General features: G+C 46.8%; 1 protein-coding gene across 1 annotated transcript; it reads right to left on the reverse strand.

Annotated features, from left to right (window-relative positions):
- Window positions 1-207: 207 nt before the first annotated feature.
- On the reverse strand, window positions 208-19,527 carry LOC135232688 (zinc finger protein 883-like). The gene is made up of 6 exons (XM_064293197.1): window positions 19,513-19,527; window positions 13,383-13,547; window positions 10,736-10,834; window positions 10,528-10,611; window positions 4,502-4,628; window positions 208-1,904 (listed from the first exon to the last, which is right to left on the reverse strand). The coding sequence occupies exons 1-6, from the start codon at window positions 19,525-19,527 to the stop codon at window positions 208-210; spliced, it is 2,187 nt and encodes a 728-aa protein (XP_064149267.1).
- Window positions 19,528-20,497: the final 970 nt, after the last annotated feature.

The following is a 20,497-nucleotide window of genomic DNA, read 5'->3' on the forward strand; positions in this document are numbered from 1 at the left end:
GTTTCTTCTGTAAGTAACTAATGCTTGTTGACCTCGCCATTAGAATAGTGTCTGGTCTATGCTCTGCTCCAAAAGGTCTTCACTAAGAACTTGAGGACATGGCACACCACAGGGACACAGTCCTGTCAGCGTCTCGGATGTCCCTAAGTCCATTCCAAAGCAGCACGAGGCCAAAGTTTCACTCCTCACAGACATGTCACCTGCCACTCAGGTATCAGCTATCTGGGCTGCAGGCCTCCTCTCACCTGGCCCACTTGGGGGTGTCTCGCCAGTGTGTGTCTTCTGGTGGCAGGTGAGGTTCCCGAGGCGCCGGAAGGCTTTACCACATGCCTTGCACTCATAGGGCTTCTCCCCAGTGTGGATCCTGCGGTGGGCGGTCAGTGTGGGCTGGTGCCGGAAGGCCCTCCCACAGTGCCCACAGTGGTAGGGCTTCTCCCCCGTGTGGATGCGTCCGTGCTGGACGAGGGTCGACTTGCGGATAAACGCCTTCCCACACATGCTGCACTTGAAGGGCCTCTCATCACTGTGGATGGCCTGGTGCTGGAACAGGAATGAGACTTTCCGGAAGCTTCTCCCACACTCACTGCAGCTGTAGGGCTTCTCCCCCGTGTGGATCCGCAGGTGGATGGACAGGTGGGCCTTCTGGCTGAAGGTCTTCTTGCACTCACTGCACTCAAAGGGCTTCTCCCCAGTGTGTGTCCGCTGGTGGACGGTGAGGTAGCCCTTCTGGCTGTACGATTTCCCACAGGCAGTGCACTGGAACGGCTTCTCACCTGTGTGGCTGCGCCGATGCACCACCAACTGGATGTTCTGGTTGAAGGCCTTGCCGCACTCGGCACACTTGAAGGGCCGCTCGCCAGTGTGGATGCGCTCGTGCAGGATGAGGGCAGAGGACTTGGTGAAGAACTTGCCACACTCGCGGCACTGGTAGGCCTTCTCGCCCGTGTGTGTCTTCTGGTGCTCCACCAGTGTCATGCTCTGCGTGAAGGCCTTGCCGCACTCGTAGCACTTGAAGGGCCGCTCGCCTGTGTGGATGCGGTGGTGGTTGACCAAGTCTGACTTCTTCCGGAAGGCCTTCCCACACACCCTGCACTTGTGGGGCTTCTCGCCTGCGTAGACCTTCTGGTGGCCGAGGAGCGACGAGCGCTTTGTGAAGTGCTTGCCGCACACATCGCAGGCAAAGGGCTTCTCGCCACTGTGGATGCGCTGGTGGTCGATGAGGTTGGTGATGAGGGTGAACGCCTTGCCGCAGTCGCCGCACTTGTAGGGCCGCTCCCCGGTGTGCGTGCGCTGGTGCCCAATGAGCTGCATGTTCTGCACAAAGGCCTTGCCGCACTCGGTGCACTTGTAGGGCTTCTCGCCTGTGTGTGTGCGCCGGTGCACCGTGAGGTTGGTGCGCTGGCTGAAGGCCTTGCCACAGTCCCAGCAAGCGAAGGGCTTCTCGCCTGTGTGGATGCGCTGATGCACGACCAGGGTGGCATTCCTCCGGAAGCACTTGCCGCACTCAGCGCACGAGAAGGGCCTGTCTGTGGTGTGGATGTGCTGGTGCTGGTGCTGGGCCAAGTCGGCCCGCTGGCTGAAAGCCTCCCCACGCTCTTTGCACACAGAGGCCTTCTCTCCTCCGGGGGCCCATGGCTGTTCCTCTGAATCGGAATTTGTATTAAAATGATTATGTTCCTGCAGGTTGCGTTTCCAGGGTCCCTTGCCTTCCAGAAGTCTCGGGTACCCTAGAACTGCCCCTGGCTCTCCCAGCAGACTCTCTGAGGAGTTGTGTGGTCTCCCAGCTTCTCCCAAAGCAGAGCTCCAGAGATAGCCCCTCTCCAGTTCTTCCAACTCCAGAGACACGGACAGCCCTGCGGGGACAGCTCGCTCTGCACCACCACTCTCAGGCCTGGACTCCAAATCTGAAACAAACAGAAGGCACAGACATCTCCTGTGTCACCTGCTTCTGGAGCTGGGGGAGAAAGAACTGCTCCAGTGGGTGGGCTGGGGGCTGGGGAACCAAAGAAAAGCCCCTCCACCCCGTGCTCCCTAAACCAACCAAAGCAAACCAGGCATCATTGAGTCGATTCCCACTCATGGCAGCCCCACGTGTTACACAGTAGAACCGCTCCACAGGGTTTTCTTGGCTATCCACTCAACACCACAAAACAAGAACAACAACAAACTTTACGGAAGGTCTGTAGATGGCACAAATGGTTTGCATTCGACTCCTAACCTAAACATTGGCAGTTCAAACCCACCCAGCAGTACTGTGGAAGAAAGGCCTGGTAATCTGCTTCCATTCAGATTACAGCCTAGAAGACCCTATGGAGTAGTTCTACCCTGGGGATGCTGTGAGTCAGAATTCACTTGATGGCAATGAACAACAACAATCTTTACAGGAGCAAATCACCAGGCCATTCTGCAGCACCACTGGGTGGGTTTGAATCACCAGCCTTCCATAGTGCAAACTGTCTGGATGCGAGTCTTCAGTAGCTGAGTGCGAACTGTTTGCACCACCCAGGAACCTTAAGGCATGCAAAGAGTGGACAAAATAATAAAGAGTAGAGAGGAGCTGTAAGCTTGGAGGCTGCTTGGGACACAAGTTTGCAGAGAGGAAAAGAGCATCTATTAGGGGCTGAGACCGTGAATGGGCACCTGAGCGGCAGACTGAAAGAAAGTCAGTCATCCTGGGAAATGATGGGAGGCCAATGATTACCCATTATAATTACTGCCAATACGTATACAAATTACATACATAGCATACATATATACCAACTTATGAGGAGCAGGGGTTAAGCACTTGGCTGCTAACCAAAAGGCTGGCGGTTCAAATCCACCAGTTGCACCACGGGAGAAAAGACTTGCTCCTGTAAAGATTACAGCCTTGGAGGGGAATGAAGAAAATGAAAGACACAAGGGAAAGATTACTCCAAAGTACTAATGAACCACAACTACCACGGCCTCCACCAGAATGAGTCCAGCACAACTAGATGGTGCCTGGCTACCACCACTGACTGCTCTGACAGGGATCGTAACAGAGGGTCCCGGACAGGGCTGGAGAAAAGCGCAGAACAAAATTCTAACTCACACGCAAAAAAGACCAGACCTACTGGTCTGACAAGAGACTGGAGGAACTCCGAGAGTATGGCCCCCAGATACCTTTTTAACTCAGTAGTGAAGTCACTCCTGAGGTTTACCCTTCAGCCAAAGATTAGACAGGCCCATAAAACAAACAACAGTACATACACATAACTCAACCAGGTATATGAGACCAAATGGGCACACCAGCCCAGGGGCAAGGATGAGAAGTCAGGAGGAGACAGGAAAGTGGACAAATGGAAATGGGGAACCCAAGGTCGAAAAAGGGAGAAGAATACTGACATGTCAACCGATGTCACAAAACAATATGAATATTAATTGTTTAAAGAGAAACTAATTTGCTCTATAAACCTTCATCTAAAGCACCATACAAAAAAAAAAAAAAAGGATTACAGCCTTGGAAATTCTCTTGGGTAGTTTTACTCTGTCCTATAGGGTCGCTATGAGTTGGATTCGACTTGATGGCAACAGCGTACAGGAGGCATTTACTATGTGCTAGACCAGTGGTTCTCAATAGGGGTGCTTTTGTCCCCTAGGGGACATTTGGCAATGTCTGAAGGTCACTGGGTGAAACAAATGGTTTGTGCTCAAGTACTAGCCGAAAGGTTGGGGGTTCAAACCTAGCCAGCAGCTCTGTGGGAGAAAGGCCTGGTGATCTGCTCCCATAAAGATCACAGCCAAGAAAACCCTATGGAGCACAGCTTTACTCTGACACACATGGCGTCACCGTGAGTAGAAACTGACTCAATAGCAGCCAACAACAAACAAGAGTACAGGGCAAGCCCTCCTCACTGTAGTAGCTGTGACCAGCAACACCCCCATCCTGCTTGTAGCGTCCCCTTCTTTCAAAGTTACAGGGTTGCAGCTGTCATGCAGGCTCTCAGAACAAAGACTGTACTTCCCAGCCAGCCCTGTGGCTCACTGTGTTCATGTGACTCAGCTCCAGCCAATGGGACATCCACTGGAATGTTGCCCAGGTAATGCACGCCATCTTGGATCATACCATATGAAGAAGTGCAAGGGATGGTGGAGGGACAGGCTAGAAGGCTCTGAAGTCCTGATACTGTGGAGCTCTCAAAATAGCCTACAGCGCTTACGCAAGGACATCCAATTGAGAAACTATCTGTTTGGAAAAGCTCCCTTGGGGAAAATACTCAGGGCTGGGGGTTGGTACCGGGAAGGAAGCCATACCGCGGGATGTGGAAGGATGGCACTGCCTGGGTGAGCTGAACACTCCCATTGTACAAAATACAAGCCATTCTCCAGGGAAGAGAAAAGAGAAACCCATTGGATGTGGGCCCAGGAATTTAGGGTGCTCCTGAAATCGGTACCGAACTCATTCAAGACCTCCTGATGTTTTACAACCTGGGGAGGCTCCCTGGGGTAATGGGGGGTGACATGGAAGCCTCCATCTTACCCAATGAGTTGAGGTTTTGAAAGTTCTCCAGCATCACATCCTTGTACAGGTCCCTCTGAGCGGGGTCCAGCTGCTGCCACTCTTCCTGGGTGAAGTCCACAGCCACATCTCTAAAGGTCACCAACTCCTGCAACAGCAAAGAGATCCTGCTCACCCAGGCCCACATATGCCTGAAGAAGGGATGAGGCTGAGAGGTGCAGGGAAGGAGAAGAAAAGGCACTGGCTTCAATGGGTCGAGTCTCTGGGTAGTGTAAACAGTTAATGCACTTTGCTGCTAACTGAAAGGTTGGAGGTTTGAGTCCACCCAGAGGCACCTCAGAAGAAAGGCCTGGTGATCTGCTTCTGAAAAATCAGCCACTGAAAACCCTACAGAGCACATTTCTACTCTGACATACATGGGGTCTCCATGAGTTGGAACTGACTCAATAGCAACTGGCTGTTAATGTCTCCTGCATCAATACAGGTGCCAGGCACATAGCTGTTGTTGTTAGTCGATGGTGAGTCAATTCCAACTCACAGTGCCGCCTTGTATGTCAGAGTACAACTGCTCCATAGGGTTTTCAAGGCTGTGACCTTTCAGAAATAGATCACCAGCCCTGCCTTTCGAGGCACCACTAGGTGGGTTTTAACTGCCAACTTTTCAGTTAGCAGCCAAGTGCTTAACCACTGCAGCACCAGGGCTCCTCTCCTCAGGAGTTCTCATAGGACTCAACATATAGTTGTGTTCATGCCGTTTATCTTCTCAACGATACTGTGAGGTAGGACCTAGGATACAGATGAGGCCCAGAGAGGTTGCTTAAATTGCCTGGGACCACCCAACTGGAAAGTGGTGGTGCTGGGATCAGAATGCAGGCATCTGGTTCCTCACTCCAGGCTCTGAAAAGCTAGACTGTATTGTTGTGGTTGTTAAGTGCCCTTAAGTCAATGCTGACTCAGGCGCCCTATGTGACAGAGCAGAACTGCCCCACAGAGTTTTTGGTCTATAAGGATGTAATCTTTACGGGAGTAGATCGTCAGGTCTTTCTCCCGCATAGCTGCTGGGTGGGTTTGAACTGCTGGGTGAGTTTGAACTCCTAACCTTTCAGTTAGCAGCCGAGTGCTTAACCACTGTGCCACTAGGGATGCTTAGACTATACTGCCTCTCAGTAAACGTCTGTGAGTTAAAAGACTCCCACCAAGAGCCCCTTCCTCCAATTTTTTTTTTTAATAAAGCTAAACATGCTCATTTTTTTTTTATCCTGAAATTTATCTTTCCAACTTTTTTGGCATTAAAAATGTGATTTTTTTCATATTGTAGTTGAAAATATACACAACCAAACACATGCCATCTCAACTATTTCCACATGTACAATTCAGTAACGTTGATTACATTCTTCATGTTGTGCAATCTCGCTGACCTTTTTCAAATCAATCATTTGAGGGCATTAACATGACCTCAATGCCCTCAAAGCAAAAACTCCCCATGTCCCCCTCCCTCCCACCTCTGGTAACCATTAATAATCTTTGGTTCCTATATATTTGCCAGTTTCATATAAGAGATACCATATAGTATTTATCCTTTTGCAACTGATTTATTTTGCTTGGCATAACATTTCTAGGTTCATCCACGTTGCAGCATGCATCAGGACTTCATTTCTATTTACGGCTGAGTAATACTCTGGTGATGCAGTGGTTAAGCGCTTGGCTGCTAACTGATAGGTCAGCGGTTCAAACCCATCTAGCAGTTCTGTTGGAGAAAGACCTGGTGATATGCTCCCGTAAAGATTATAGCCTAGAAAATTCTATGGGGCAGTTCTACTCTGTCACATGGGGTCATATGAGTTGGAATTCACTCCACAGCACCCAACAACGACACTCGATTGTATGTATGTACCACATTTTGTATATCCATTCATCTAAATTGTTTCTAACTTTTGGTTATCATGAAAAGTGCTGCAGTGAGCATGGGTGTACAGGTTTCTGTTTGCGTTCCTGCCTTCCCTTTTAGGTATATATGCCTTTTCCTTCAATTTTAAGTAAACGTTTTAAAATTGACGAGAAGTGAGAGCTGTCTGCCTAGTGTGGAAAGGTACAGGAGCTGAGAACATGGGCTTTGGGGTCCCAGTGCCTGAGCAGAATCTCGCCACTTACCCTCACTCCTGGTGGTGGTAAGCCAATAAAGATTTAACCACTGGCTTGTCTTGCACTTGTGGTGGAATGAAATTCCAGCTCCTTACACTACCACGTCAAGGCTGTGAATAATCTGAGCCCTGGCTCTCTCTTCAGCTTTGTCATGGTTATTAATTAAAGTCCCATTGGCTCCAACTAATGACAACCTATGTACAATATAACAAACTGTGCCCGGCCTACACCATCTGCACAATTGTTGGTATGCTCAAATCCATTGCTGTGGCTACTGTGTATTCTGAGTGCCTTGAGAGCTCGTCTTCCAGCACTATATCGATAGGACAATGTTCTGTTGTGATCCATAGGGTTTTCACTGGCTAATTCTCGGAAGTAGATTACCAGACCTTTCTTGCAAGTGTCTCTGGGTGGACTTGAACCTCCAACCTTTCAGTTAATAGCGGAGCCGTTTGGACCACCCAGGGACTCCAAAAACCAAACTAGTTGCCATTGAGTGAACCTCAACTCATGGTGCCACCATGTGTAAGGGTAGGGCTGTGCTTCACAGAGTTTTCAGTGGCTGATTTATCAGAAGCAGATTGCCAGGCCTTTCTCCTGAGGCTCCTCTGGGTGGACTTGAACCCCCAACCTTTCAGTTAGCAGCTAAATGCGTTAAGTGGTTGCACTATCCAGGGGCTCCCACTGTCAGAATACTCGTTCTCCATCTCTATTTCCTTTTGGATGATGAATGTAACACCATTCCTCTTCAAGCTGTCATTCCCAGCATCGTAGACTATATGATTGTCTGATTCAAAATGGCCAATACCAGTCCATTTCAGTTCACTAATGCCTAGGATATTAATGTTTATGCGTTCCATTTCATTTTTGACGATTTCTAATTTTCCTGGATTCATACTCCGTACCTTCCAGGCTCCAATTATGAAATGGACTGGCACTGGCCATTTTGCATCAGATAATCATATAGTCTACGATGCTGGGAATGACAACTTGAAGAGGAATGGTGTTGCATTCATTGTCAAAAAGAACATTTCAAGATCCATCCTAAAGTACAATGCTGTCAGTGGTAGGATAATATCTATACACCTACAAGGAAGACCAGTTAATACGACTATTATTCAAATATAGGCACCAACCACTAGGACCAAAGATGAAGAAACAGAAGATTTTTAACAGCTGCTGCAGTCTGAAATTGATCGAACATGCAATCAAGATGCATTGATAATTACTGGTGATTTTAATGAGAAAGTTGGAAACAAAGAAGAAGGATCAGTAGTTGGAAAATATGGCCTTGGTGATAGAAACAATCCTGGAGATCGAATGATCGAATTTTCCAAGACCAACGACTTCTTCATTGCAAATACCTTCTTTCACCAACATACCCAGTAAAAAAAAACCCCAGTGCCCTCGACATAAACCAACACAAATGGCGACTATACACATGGACCTCACCAGATGGAACATACAGAAATCAAACTGATTATATCTGTGCAAAGAGATGATGGAAAAGCTCAATATCATCAGTCAGAACAAGGCCAGGGGCCGACTGTGGAACAGACCACCAATTGCTCATATGCAAGTTCAAGCTGAAACTGAAGAAAATCAGAGCAAGTCCATGAGAGCCAAAATATGACCTTAAGTATATCACACCTGAATTTAGAGATCATTTGAAGAACAGATTTGATGCACTGAACACTGGTGACCAAAGACCAGACGAGTTGTGGAACGACATCAAGGACATCATCCATGAAGAAAGCAAGAAGTCATTGAAAAGACAGAAAGGAAAGAAAAGACCAAGATGGATGTCAGAGTAGACTCTGAAACTTGTTCTCAAACGTCAAGCAGCTAAAGCAAAAGAAGAATTGAGGAAGTAAAAGAACTGAACAGAAGATTTCAAAGGGCGGCTCGAGAAAACAAGGTAAAGTATTATAATGACATGTGCAAAGAGCTGGAAATGGAAAACCGAAAGGGAAGAACACGCTTGGCATTTCTCAAGCTGAAAGAACTGAAGAAAAAATACAAGCCTCGAGTTGCAGTAGTGAAGGATTCTATGGAGAGAATATTAAATGATGCAGGAAGCATCAAAAGAAGATGGAAGGAATACACAGTCATTACACCAAAAAGAATTAGTCGATGTTCAACCATTTCAAGAGGTAGCATATGATCAGGGACTGATGGTACTGAAGGAAGAAGTCCAAGCTGCTCTGAAGGCATTGGCGAAAAACAAAGCTCCAGGAATTGATGGAATATCAATTGAGATGTTTCAACAAATGGATGCAGCGCTGGAGGTGCTCACTCTTCTATGCCAAGAAATATGGAAGACAGCTTCCTGGCCAACTGACTGGAAGAGATCCATATTTATGCCTATTCCCAAGAAAGGTGATCCAATCAAATGTGGAAATTATAGAACAATATCATTAATATCACACGCAAGCAAAATTTTGCTGAAGATCATTCAAAAACGGCTGCAGCAGTATTATCGACAGGGAGCTGCCAGAAATTCAGGCTGGTTTCAGAAGAGGACGTGGAACCAGGGAGATCACTGCTGATGTCAGATGGATCCTGGCTGAAAGCAGAGAATACCAGAAGCATGTTTACCTGTGTTTTATTGACTATGCAAAGGCATTCGACTGTGTGGATCATAACAAATTATGGATAACATTATGAAGAATGGGAATTCCAGAACACTTAACTGTGCTCATAAGGAACCTTTACATAGATCAAGAGGCAGTTGTTCGGACAGAACAAGGGGATACTGCATGGTTTAAAGTCAGGAAAGGTGTGCGTCAGGGTTGTATTCTTTCACTATACCTATTCAATCTGTATTCTGAGCAGATAATCCGAGAAGCTGGACTATGTGAAGAAGAACGGGACATCAACATTGGAGGAAGACTCATTAACAACCTGCCTTATGCAGATGACACAACCTTGCTTGCTGAAAGTGAACAGGACTTGAAGCACTTGCTAATGAAGATCAAAGACCACAGCCTTCAGTATGGATTGGACCTCAACATAAAGAAAACAAAAATCCTCACAACTGGACCAATGAGCAACATCATGATAAACGGAGAAAAGACTGAAGTTGTCAAGGATTTCATTTTACTTGGATCCACAATCAACAGCCATGGAAGCAGCAGTCAAGAAATCAAAAGATGCATTGCATTGGGTAAATCTGCTGCAAAGGACCTCTTCAAAGTATTGAAGAACAAAGATGTCACCTTGAAGACTAAGGTGCGCCTGACCCAAGCCATGGTATTTTCAATCGCATCATATGCATGTGAACGCTGGACAATGAATAAGGAAGACCGAAGAATTGATGCCTTTGAATTGTGGTGTTGGCGAAGAATATTGAATATACCATGGACTGCCAGAAGAACAAACAAATCTGTCCTGGAAGAAGTACAACCAGAATGCTCCTTAGAAGTAAGGATGGCAAGACTGCATCTTACATACTTTGGACATGTTGTCAGGAGGGATCAGTCTCTGGAGAAGGATATCATGCTTGGCAAAGTACGGGGTCAGGGGAAAAGAGGAAGAACCTCAACGAGGTGGATTGACACAGTGGCTGCAACAATGGGCTCAAGCATAACAACGATTGTAAGGATGGCGCAGGACCAGGCAGTGTTTCGTTCTGTTGTGCACAGGGTCGCTATGAGTCAGAACCAACTGGACGGCCCCTAACACCACCACCACCACCACCACCACCACCATTTCTATTTCCATCACAGCCCTTGTCACAGCCTGTAATAACACATTTGTTCACTCACTTGTGGTTCATCGCCCCAATCATATGTCCAGTTCAGGACACCGAGCGCCAGGTGTGTCTTTCTCAGAGCCCCTGACATAGTGGCACCCAGGGGTACTCAATAAATGTCTGCAGAATAAGCAAATGGGGTCAAACTCACCAACAGTTTCTTTGGACTTCTGAGTTTGGAGCCGTCCTTCGAAAGACCTTTCCCATTTTTATTTTGGAGTTTTGCATTGAACTCCTTCAGGAGAAGGTGACAAGGAGAGGGGCTCAAGTGGGAAGGGGTTCAGCCTAGGGCAGAAGCCACCAGCCCAAGCTGCCCACAAGGAGGAGAAGGAAGAGAGTGAGGGGACGACGTGACTCACCAGGGTCTCATCAGTCAGCAGCTGGGTGGCCATCTCTCCACTGCCCACAGTGACCAGGGATTGGACAGACAGGCCTGTGGAACCCAGAGGACTGTGATGCTAAAGGGAAGAGAAAAAGAGGGTCAGTGAGAGCCCAGGTCTCAACCCGCCTCGTGGATACACAGACAAACAGACATAGACAAACAAACACACACACAGACACATAGACAGTGATACACTCAGAGACATACACAGACACAGACACGTAGAAACACACACACAGATACATAGACACAAACACACAGGTACCCACTGAGACGTACATACACACACAGACACCAGCAGACAGAATGTGAACATGACCTCCCCCTGCCCTGTGTGATTCATCCACAGGAACACAAAGACCACAGAAGACACACCACATGGGCTCACACAAAGTCACACTATGCAGACACTCACTTCGCTCCAGGGTGGTCAGGGAAGTGGTGAGGGAGGGCACTTCTCTCAGGGGGTATCAGACCCAGGCCTAAAAGAAAAATACTAGTTGCTGTTGAGTCAGCTCCAGCTCATGGCGACCCCAAGAGTGCAGGGTAGAACTGCAATCCACAGGGTTTTCAATGGCTCATTTTTCAAAAGCAAATCACCAAGGCCTTTCTTTTGAGGCACCTCTGGGTGGACATAAACTTTTCAGTGAGCAGCCAAGAATGTTAACCATTTGCACCACCCGGGGATTCTAAGGACATAATAACCTCCACCTTATTGGGCTGCTGTGAGTATTAAATCAGATAACGACTTTAGAACAGTGCCCGGCTCAGGGTTTCGAAAGTGTGGTTATTGGATTGTGCTAACTCTCCCATCACTATGGGGGCCTTTTCTTTTTGTGCCTCCATTTCCTCATCTGTAAAGTGTGGGAAATAATAGTACCTACCTGGTCAAGCTATTGTAAAGGTTTAATGAGATAATAAGAGGTAGCAGTTGTTCAGTGGTAGAAGTCTCTCCTTCCAGGCAGGAGATCCAGGTTCGATTCCTGGCCAATGTACATGATGTGTAGCCACTAACCATCTGTCAGTGGGAGTTGTGTGCTGCTGTGATGCTGAACAGGTTTTAGCAAAGTTTCCAGACTAAGACAGACAAGGAAGAAAAGCCTGGCCATCTACTTCCAATAATCAGCCAATGAAAACTCTATTGGTCACAATGCTCTGATTTGCAGCTGATCATGGGAATGGCACAGGATCCAGCAGCATTTTGTTCTGTTGTGCATGGGGTGGCTACGAGTCAGGGGCAGACCTGACAGAAGCTAACAACAACAGCAATGAGATACTACAGCAGTTCTCCACCTTTGTTGTTGTTATTGTCAGGTGCTGGCAGTTTCAACTCACAGCAACCCTGTGTACAACAGAATGAAACACTGCCCAGTCCTGCACCATCCTCACAATCATTGTTATGCTGAAGGCCATTGTTGCAGCCACTGTGTCAATCTATCTTGTTGAGGGTCTTCCTCTTTTTCGCTGACCCTCTACCAAGCATGATGTCCATCTCCAGGACTGGTCCCTCCTAGTAACATGTCCAAAGTATGTGAGATTAAGTCTCGCCATCCTTGCTTCAAAGGAGCATTCTGGCTGTACTTCCAGGACAGATTTGTTAGCTCTTCTGGCAGTCCATGGTATACTCAATATTCTTTGCCAACACCATAATTCAAAGGCATCAATTCTCTTGGTCTTCCTTATTCATTGTTCCGTTTTGCAGACATGTGAGGACAGTGAAAATACCATGTCTTGGGTCAGGCACACCTTAGTCCTCAAGGTGACATCTTTGCTTCTTTACACTCTAAAGAGGTCTCCACCTTCAGGGCATCAGAATTCCTAGAGAACTTGTGGAGACCCAGGCTCCTGTGTCCTAACACTAGAGTCTGACTGGCTTGTTCTAGGGTGCGGCCTGGGAATCTGCACTTCTAACAAGCCTAGGGGATGCTCACCCTGCTTGTGGGGAGGATCCCACTTTATGGGGGCAAGGAGTGGATAGACACATGGCGACAAAGCACTGAGCTCAATGCCTGACACACAGTAAGTGTTCCACAAATGCTAGCGGCTGCCGCTGTTCTTGCTGTATTATTACCTGAACAGCAAGAACAAGAGCAGCTTCAACTGACTGAGCCCGCACAGCAGGCCAGAGTCCCTGGCTGGTGCAAACCGTTAAGTACTGGCCTACTAACCAAAAGGTTGGCGGTTTGAAGCCACCAAGAGCCACCTCGGAAGAAACGCCTGGAGATCTGTTCCTGAAAAGTCACAGCCTTTAAAACCCTATGAAGCACAGCTCTACTATGACACACTTGGGGTCGCCATGAGTCAGAGTTCACGCCACAACTGGTTTGGGTTTTTGGGAATGGCAGCAGGCTACAGCCAAGCCAGGTGCTGTCCAGCAGCCCATTTTACAGGTGAGGAAACTGAGGCACAGCGCGGGGCTTCGGACCCCGCTGGGTTACTGGGTTCCTCCCGGGGTCTCGCGATCTGGCGATGGGTGGGCTCCTCCCTTCCTCCCCCCGCGACGAAAACCGGACCAGCAAGTCCACCCAACGTGGGGGGAGACCTCACGGCGGGGAAATCGAGGAACGCTAGCTGTCCCCACCACATGCTCCCCGCCCCCTCCCCAGCAGGCGGTGCCCACTCACCGGAGGGCCACGGGGCACCGGCGCTAACGCCGCAGTCTGTAAGGGTGAGAGGTGGTACGCGCCTGCGCGCACCCCTCCGACCTGCCCGCTCACGCCGCGCTCCCAGGCGCCTCTGCTGCGGCCAGACTGAGCCGGTCGGGGCAGAGAGGGGAGGGGGAAAAGAAGCTGGGAGGGGGGAAGGAGAAAGGGAGAAGGCAGGAAGAGGGAGGGGTGGAGACGAGAGGGGAGGTGGAAGAAAGGGAGGGGAGGCGGGAGGGGCTAAGAGGAGGGAGGCGTGGGAAGAGACAGAGGGGGTCTGGGGAAGAGAGAGGAGGACGGAGGGGAGCTTAAAGAAGAGGAGACGGGAGGGGGAGAGGCAGGAATAAGGAGGAGGTGGAAAGAAGATGGAGGGGTAAGGAAGAGAGGGGAGTTGGAAGGAGAAGGGAGGGAAGGGGAGGGGGCGGCGGGGACGAGTTAGGAGAAGGGAGGAGTGGGAAAAAGACAGGAGGAGGAGAGGAAGGAGTGTAGGGTTGGAGGGGAGAGCAGTGGAAAGGGAGGACTGAGGGGAAGAGGAGGGAGGAGGAGGACTTTGAGAGGGGTTGGACCAGGTGAGTGGGAAGAAGGGGGACAAGTAATGAGAGAAGGGGATGGAGGAGAGAGGAGGAGGAGGAGAGGGAGGGGTAGAGGAGAAGAAGACAAATGAAAAAAAAAAAAGGCAAAACAAGGAAGAAGAAAATGAGAATGCTAGAAAAAAGAGGAATTGCCCCATGTAGAAAACAATAATAAGAAGATGATTTTCATAGAACTGGTTGAGAGCAGGAATTCTGGAGCCAGGCTACCTGGATTTAAATCCCAGCTCTGACACTAACTAGCTGTGTTTCTTTGGACCACAGTCTAAATTTCCTGGTTACATGAATAATTTCTTTTGTAAGGACCAGCAGAAAGCTGGTTCCTGCTAGGTGGAGGTTAAAAAAAAAAAAGGTATCCCAAATGTCCAACTTTTCCAAGCTGCTGTATCACTCCATCATCTGTAACACTAACTACTCCTTGCCTCAGTGGTCCCAGTCCCATCTTTGAGCTCTGTAATTTGCTGCAAAGCCTCACAACTCACAAACTGTATCAAGGAACTGGCTCAAGCGGTTGTGGAGGCTGGTAAGTCCCAAATTTGTGGATCAGGCACAGGCTTCTCCTGACCCATGTAGCTGCAGGGGCTGATGAACTCAAACCCAGCAGATCAGATGACAGGCTGCTGGCTCACAAGGCTGGCGAATCAGGTCAGATTACAGGCTGCTGGCTCATGGGGCTGTGGAGGCCGAGGAATCCCAGAATTGGCAGATCAGAGAGCGAGCAGGTCTCTGGCTCAAGTCCCAAGAACCAGAGGTTAGAGGATCACCAACCAGATGCGGCGAGATCCAGAGTGAGAGAGAGCCCCACCAGAGCGCCTTCATATATACATTGGCTGCAGACCACACCCCAGAGAAGGGCTTAAGTAAAGGTGAGACTTGAGTCATGCCCACCTGCAAGGCTGTGACTCAAGATACACCCCACACTAATCCTGCCTCATTAACATATAGAAGTTAGGATTTACAACTCATAAAATTAAGATGATTATATCAGATCACAAAATGAAAGACAGTACTGGGACTCATGACCTAGCCAAGTTGACCCATAAACCAACCATCACAGGTTCCATGTACCTTATTTGCATGTTGTCGTTGTTGTTAGGTGCTGTCCAGTCGGTTCCGACTCATAGTGACTCTATGCACAACAGAACGAAACACCGCCCTGTCCTGCGCCATCCTTACAATCGTTGTTATGCTTGAGCCCATTGTTGCAGCCACTGTGTCAATCCACCTCATTGAGGTTCTTCCTCTTTTCCCCTGACCCCGTACTTTGCCAAGCATGATATCCTTCTCCAGAGACTGATCCCTCCTGACAACATGTCCAAAGTATGTAAGATGCAGTCTTGCCATCCTTACTTCTAAGGAGCATTCTGGTTGTACTTCTTCCAGGACAGATTTGTTTGTTCTTCTGGCAGTCCATGGTATATTCAGTATTCTTCACCAACACCACAATTCAAAGGCATCAATTCTTCGGTCTTCCTTATTCATTGTCTAGCGTTCACATGCATATGATGCGATTGAAAATACCATGGCTTGGGTCAGGCGCACCTTAGTCTTCAAGGTGACATCTTTGTTCTTCAACACTTTGAAGAGGTCCTTTGCAGCAAATTTACCCAATGCAATGCATCTTTTGATTTCTTGACTGCTGCTTCCGTGGCTGTTGATTGTGGATCCAAGTAAAATGAAATCCTTGACAACTTCAGTCTTTTCTCCGTTTATCATGATGTTGCTCATTGGTCCAGTTGTGAGGATTTTTGTTTTCTTTATGTTGAAGTGTAATCCATACTGAAGGCTGTGGTCTTTGATCTTCATTAGCAAGTGCTTCAAGTCCTGTTCACTTTCAGCAAGCAAGGTTGTGTCATCTGCATAACGCAGGTTAATGAGTCTTCCTCCAATCTTGATGCCCCATTCTTCTTCACATAGTCCAGCTTCTCGTATTATTTGTTCAGCATACAGATTAAATAGGTATGGTGAAAGAATACAACCCTGATGCACACCTTTCCTGACTTTAAACCATGCAGTATCCCCTTGTTCTGTCCGAACAACTGCCTCTTGATCTATGTAAAGGTTCCTCACGAGCACAATTAACTGTTCTGGAATTCCCATTCTTCACAGTGTTATCCATAGTTTGTTATGATCCACACAGTCGAATGCCTTTGCATAGTCAATAAAACACAGGCAAACATCCTTCTGGTATTCTCTGCTTTCAGCCAGAATCCATCTGACATCAACAATGATCTCCCTGGTTCCACGTCCTCTTCTGAAACCAGCCTGAATTTCTGGCAGCTCCCTGTCAATATACTGCTGCAGCCGTTTTTGAATGATCTTCAGCAAAATTTTGCTTGCATATGATATTAATGATATTGTTCTATAATTTCCACATTTGGTTGGATCACCTTTCTTGGGAATAGGCATAAATATGGATCTCTTCCAGTCAGTTGGCCAGGAAGCTGTCTTCCATATTTCTTGGCATAGAAGAGTGAGCACTTCCAGCGCTGCATCTGTTTGTTGAAACATCTTATTTCATATTCCATCAGTTCCTGGAGCCTTGTTTTTTGCCAGTGCCTTCAGAGCAGCTTGGACTTCTTGCTTCAGTACCATCGGTTCCTGATCATATGCCACGTCTTGAAATGGTTGAATAGTCCCACTCAATCACTGTGTGTGAGTCACAAAGACTATGGTTAGAAGGGCCATATTATCCATTGCACCATGCTGAGCCTCAGTTTCCTCATCTGTAAGAAGGATTGATGATAAGAAACCCTACTCTACAGGATTATTATGCAGATTAAATGAGTTAATTTGCATAAACTTCTTAGAACAGGGAATACTGTTAGTTGCCACGGAGTAGATTCTGACCCCATTGTGTGCAGAGTAGAACTTTGTGTGTTCCATAGGGTTTTCAGCAGCTGATTTTTCAGGTCTTTCTTCTGAGCTGCCTCTGCATGAACTTGAGCTGTCAACCTTTTGGATAGTAGCTGAGCGTGTTAACCCTTTGTGCTGTCATTGTGAATATCAAAAGAAGTAATTCAGTGAAGTTCTTAGAACATGTTGTTGTTAGGTGTCGTCCGGTCAATTCTGACTCACCGTGACCCCATTGACAGAGTAGAACTACTCCATAAGGTTTCCTAGGCTGTAATCTTTACAGGAGCAGATCGCCAGGTCTTTTCTCCGGAGGAGCCTCTGGATGGATTCAAATTGCCAACCTTTGGTTAGCAGCTGAGTGCTTAACCACTGCACCACCAGGGCTCCTTCCTGGCACATAGGAAGTTCTATTTAAGGATTAGTATTATCATCTAGGAAACCCTGGTGGCGTAGTGGTTAAGTGCTATGGTTGCTAACCAAGAGGTCGGCAGTTCAAATCTGCCAGGCGCTCCTTGGAAACTCTGTGGGGGCAGTTCTACTCTGTCCTATAGGGTCGTTATGAGTTGGAATCTACTCGACAGCAGTGGGTTTTTTGGTTTTATCATTTTGGTATTATTATTTAAAAAATCATTATTGTCACCTCTGAAAGTTGATGTAAGATTTAAGTGTGGCCATTCTCTGCCTGTTATCAGAACAAGTCTTCCTAGGGATCACTGGTAGAAATACCGTTATTGTTGCTGGGTCCTGTTGAGTCAATTCCAACTCATAACAACCGTATGTGACAAAGCAGAATTGCCCCATAGGGTTTTCTAGGCTGTAATCTTTACAGGAGTGGATCGCCAGGTCTTTCTCCCTTGGAGCCGCTGGGTGGGTTCCAACTGTGAAGCTGCCATGTGCTCAACCGGTGCACCACCTTGGAAGAAATATTAGGGAGAATTATATCCGTTATAATTCATTGTAATTAAGTCCATCCATCCCCATGACATCATGAGGCTCAATAAATACTTTGTTCAAAAAACCCATTGCTATAGAATTGATTCCAACTCATAGTGACCCTGTAGGACAGACTGGAACTACCACATAGGGTTTCAAAGGCTGTAATCCTTTTTTTATATATATGTATTTTTTAATTGTGCTTTAGATGAAGGTTTATAGTGCAAATACGTTTCTCATTAAACAATTAATACACATATTGTTTTGTGACATTGGTTGACTTGTCAACATTCTCCGTTTCTCTACCTTGGGTTCCCATTTCCATTTGTCCAGCTTTCCTGTCCCGTCCTGACTTATCGTCCTTGCCCCTGGACTGGTGTTCCCATTTAGTCTTGTATACCTGGTTTAGCTATGTGTACGTATTATTGTTTGTTTTATGGGCTTGTCTAATCTTTGGCTGAAGGGTGAACTTCAGGAGTGACTTCAGTACTAAGTTAAAAGGGGGCTGGGGGGCCATACTCTCAGGGTTTTTCCAGCCTCTGTCAGACCAGTAAGTCTGGTATTTTTTTGTGAGTTAGAATTTTGTTCTACATTTTTCTCCAGCTCTGTCCAGGACGCTCTATTGTGATTCCTGTCAGAGCAGTCAGTGGTGGTACCCAGGCACCATCTGGCTGTGCTGGACTCAGTCTGGTGGAGGCTGTGATAGTTGTGGCCCATTAGTCCTTTGGACTAATCTTTCCCTTTTGTTTTTGGTTTTCTTCATTCTCCCTTGCCCCAGATGGGGTGGGACCAGTAGACGTATCCTAGATGGCTGCTTATAAGCTTTTGAGACCCCAGATGCTACTCACCACAGTAGGATGTAGAACATTGTCTTTATAAACTATGTTATGCCGGTTGAGCTAAATGTCCGCTGAGATCATGTTCCCAAAAGGCCGTAATCTTTATGGAAGTAGACTGTCAGATCTTTCTCCCGCAGAGTGGCTGGTGGGTTTGAAACGCCAACCTTTCAGTTAGCAACTGAGTACTTAACACTGAACCACCAGGGCTCCTTAGGTACTACATAATAGACTCTAATTCACTCAGTGAATACTTCCCAAGCCATAAAAATTTATAGGGAGAATTTTTCTATTGCCCAAGTTTTAGAAGAGCTGCCTGCAGGGAGCATGAATGTTTATTTATAGGTAATCACCTACTTTATGGAGAGGCTGAGAGGTGGGAGGAAGGAAAAGAAGGTGTGAAGTTGACGTTTTCTCACTGCTGAATGCCATACACGATAAGCAGTTTGGTGTGAGAGGAAGGGTGAGGAGAGATTTGGGTCAGGAAGGAGCTTGAGTCATTTTTTAATTTCTCCCTTGGTGGTAGAGGAGAGAGTGTTCTGAGAACTAAGAAAGTAAATGCCTAATATATGTTGTTGTTAGGTACCCTTGAGTTGATTTTTCACTCATAGCAACCCCATGTGACTGAGTAGAACCATCCCATAGCATTTCCTAGGCTGTAAAATTTATGGGAACATATCTCCAGGTCTTCCTCCTGCAGAGCCACTGGGTGGGTTCGAACCACCAACCCTTTGGTTAGCAGCCGTGTGCTTAAAATTTACACCACCAGGGCTCCTTAAGCAAATATATACAAACTAAAAACTGTTAGTGTTTACCAGGAGATGGTTGTTACTGTTAGGTGCCATTGAGTCGATGTTGATTCAACACGACCCTATGCACAAAAGAATGAAGCACTACCCGGTCCTGTACCATCCTCACAATCATTGTTATGCTTGAGCCCATTGTTGCAGCCACTGTGTCAGTCCATCTTGTTGAGGGTGTTCCTCTTTTTCACTGACCCTCTACCTTACTAAGGATGATATTCTTCTCCAGGGACTGGTCCTTCCTGATAATATGTCCAAAGTATGTGAGACATAGTCTTGCCATCCTTTCTTTTAAGGAGCACTCTGGCTGTATTTCTTCTAAGACAGATTTGTTCTTCTGGCAGTACATGGTATATTCAATATTCTTTGCCAATACTATAATTCAAATGCACCCATTCTTTGATCTTCCATATTCATTGTCCAGCTTTCACATGCCTATGAGGCTATTGGAATACCATGGCTTGGGTCACGTGCATCTTAGTCCTCAAAGTGACATCTTTGCTTTTAAATGCTTCAAAGAGGTCTTTTGCAGTAGATTTGCCCAATATAATATGTTGTTTGATTTCTTGACTGCTGCTTCCATGGGCGTTGGTTGTGGATGCAAGTAAAATGAAATCCTTGACAACGTCAATATTTTCTCTGTTTAGCATGATGTTACTTATTGGGTCCAGTTGTAAGGATTATTGTTTTCTTTATGTTGAAAGCTGTAGACTTTGATCTTCATCAGTAAATGCTTCAAGTCCTCTTCACTTTCTCAGGAGAGGGATAGAGAGGGAAAAGGGCACTGAGTTTATGTTAATGGTGGTGGAATAATTTGGAAAAGGATATCGAGAATGGGTGCAAAACTTGAAGAATGTAATCAGAGTCACTGAATCATACATATGAAAATTGTTCAGTTGGTGTATGTTTTTGCTGTGTATATTTTCACTGCATAACAAAGTAATGATGAAGTAATTCAAGCCTACAGCAAAGTATAGAGATTAATATAACACTCCCATGCATATATTGCCCAGTATTGTTTGATTTTTTAAAAATATGTGGATGTATGACTTTGATTTTAAAAATAAACTTTAAGCTGC

This window comes from Loxodonta africana, chromosome 11 (genome assembly GCF_030014295.1).
Source record: "Loxodonta africana isolate mLoxAfr1 chromosome 11, mLoxAfr1.hap2, whole genome shotgun sequence".
NCBI classification, from domain to species: Eukaryota; Metazoa; Chordata; class Mammalia; order Proboscidea; family Elephantidae; genus Loxodonta; species Loxodonta africana.

Bases quoted from the DNA above. Each gene is read 5' to 3' on its own strand.
- LOC135232688 (XM_064293197.1), bottom strand. The intron at 10,612-10,735 runs GTGAGTCACGTC...CTTCTCCTGAAG, and splicing joins TGCTGACTGATGAGACCCTG to GAGTTCAATGCAAAACTCCA. The intron at 4,629-10,527 runs GTGAGTTTGACC...TTGCTGTTGCAG, and splicing joins GAAGTCCAAAGAAACTGTTG to GAGTTGGTGACCTTTAGAGA.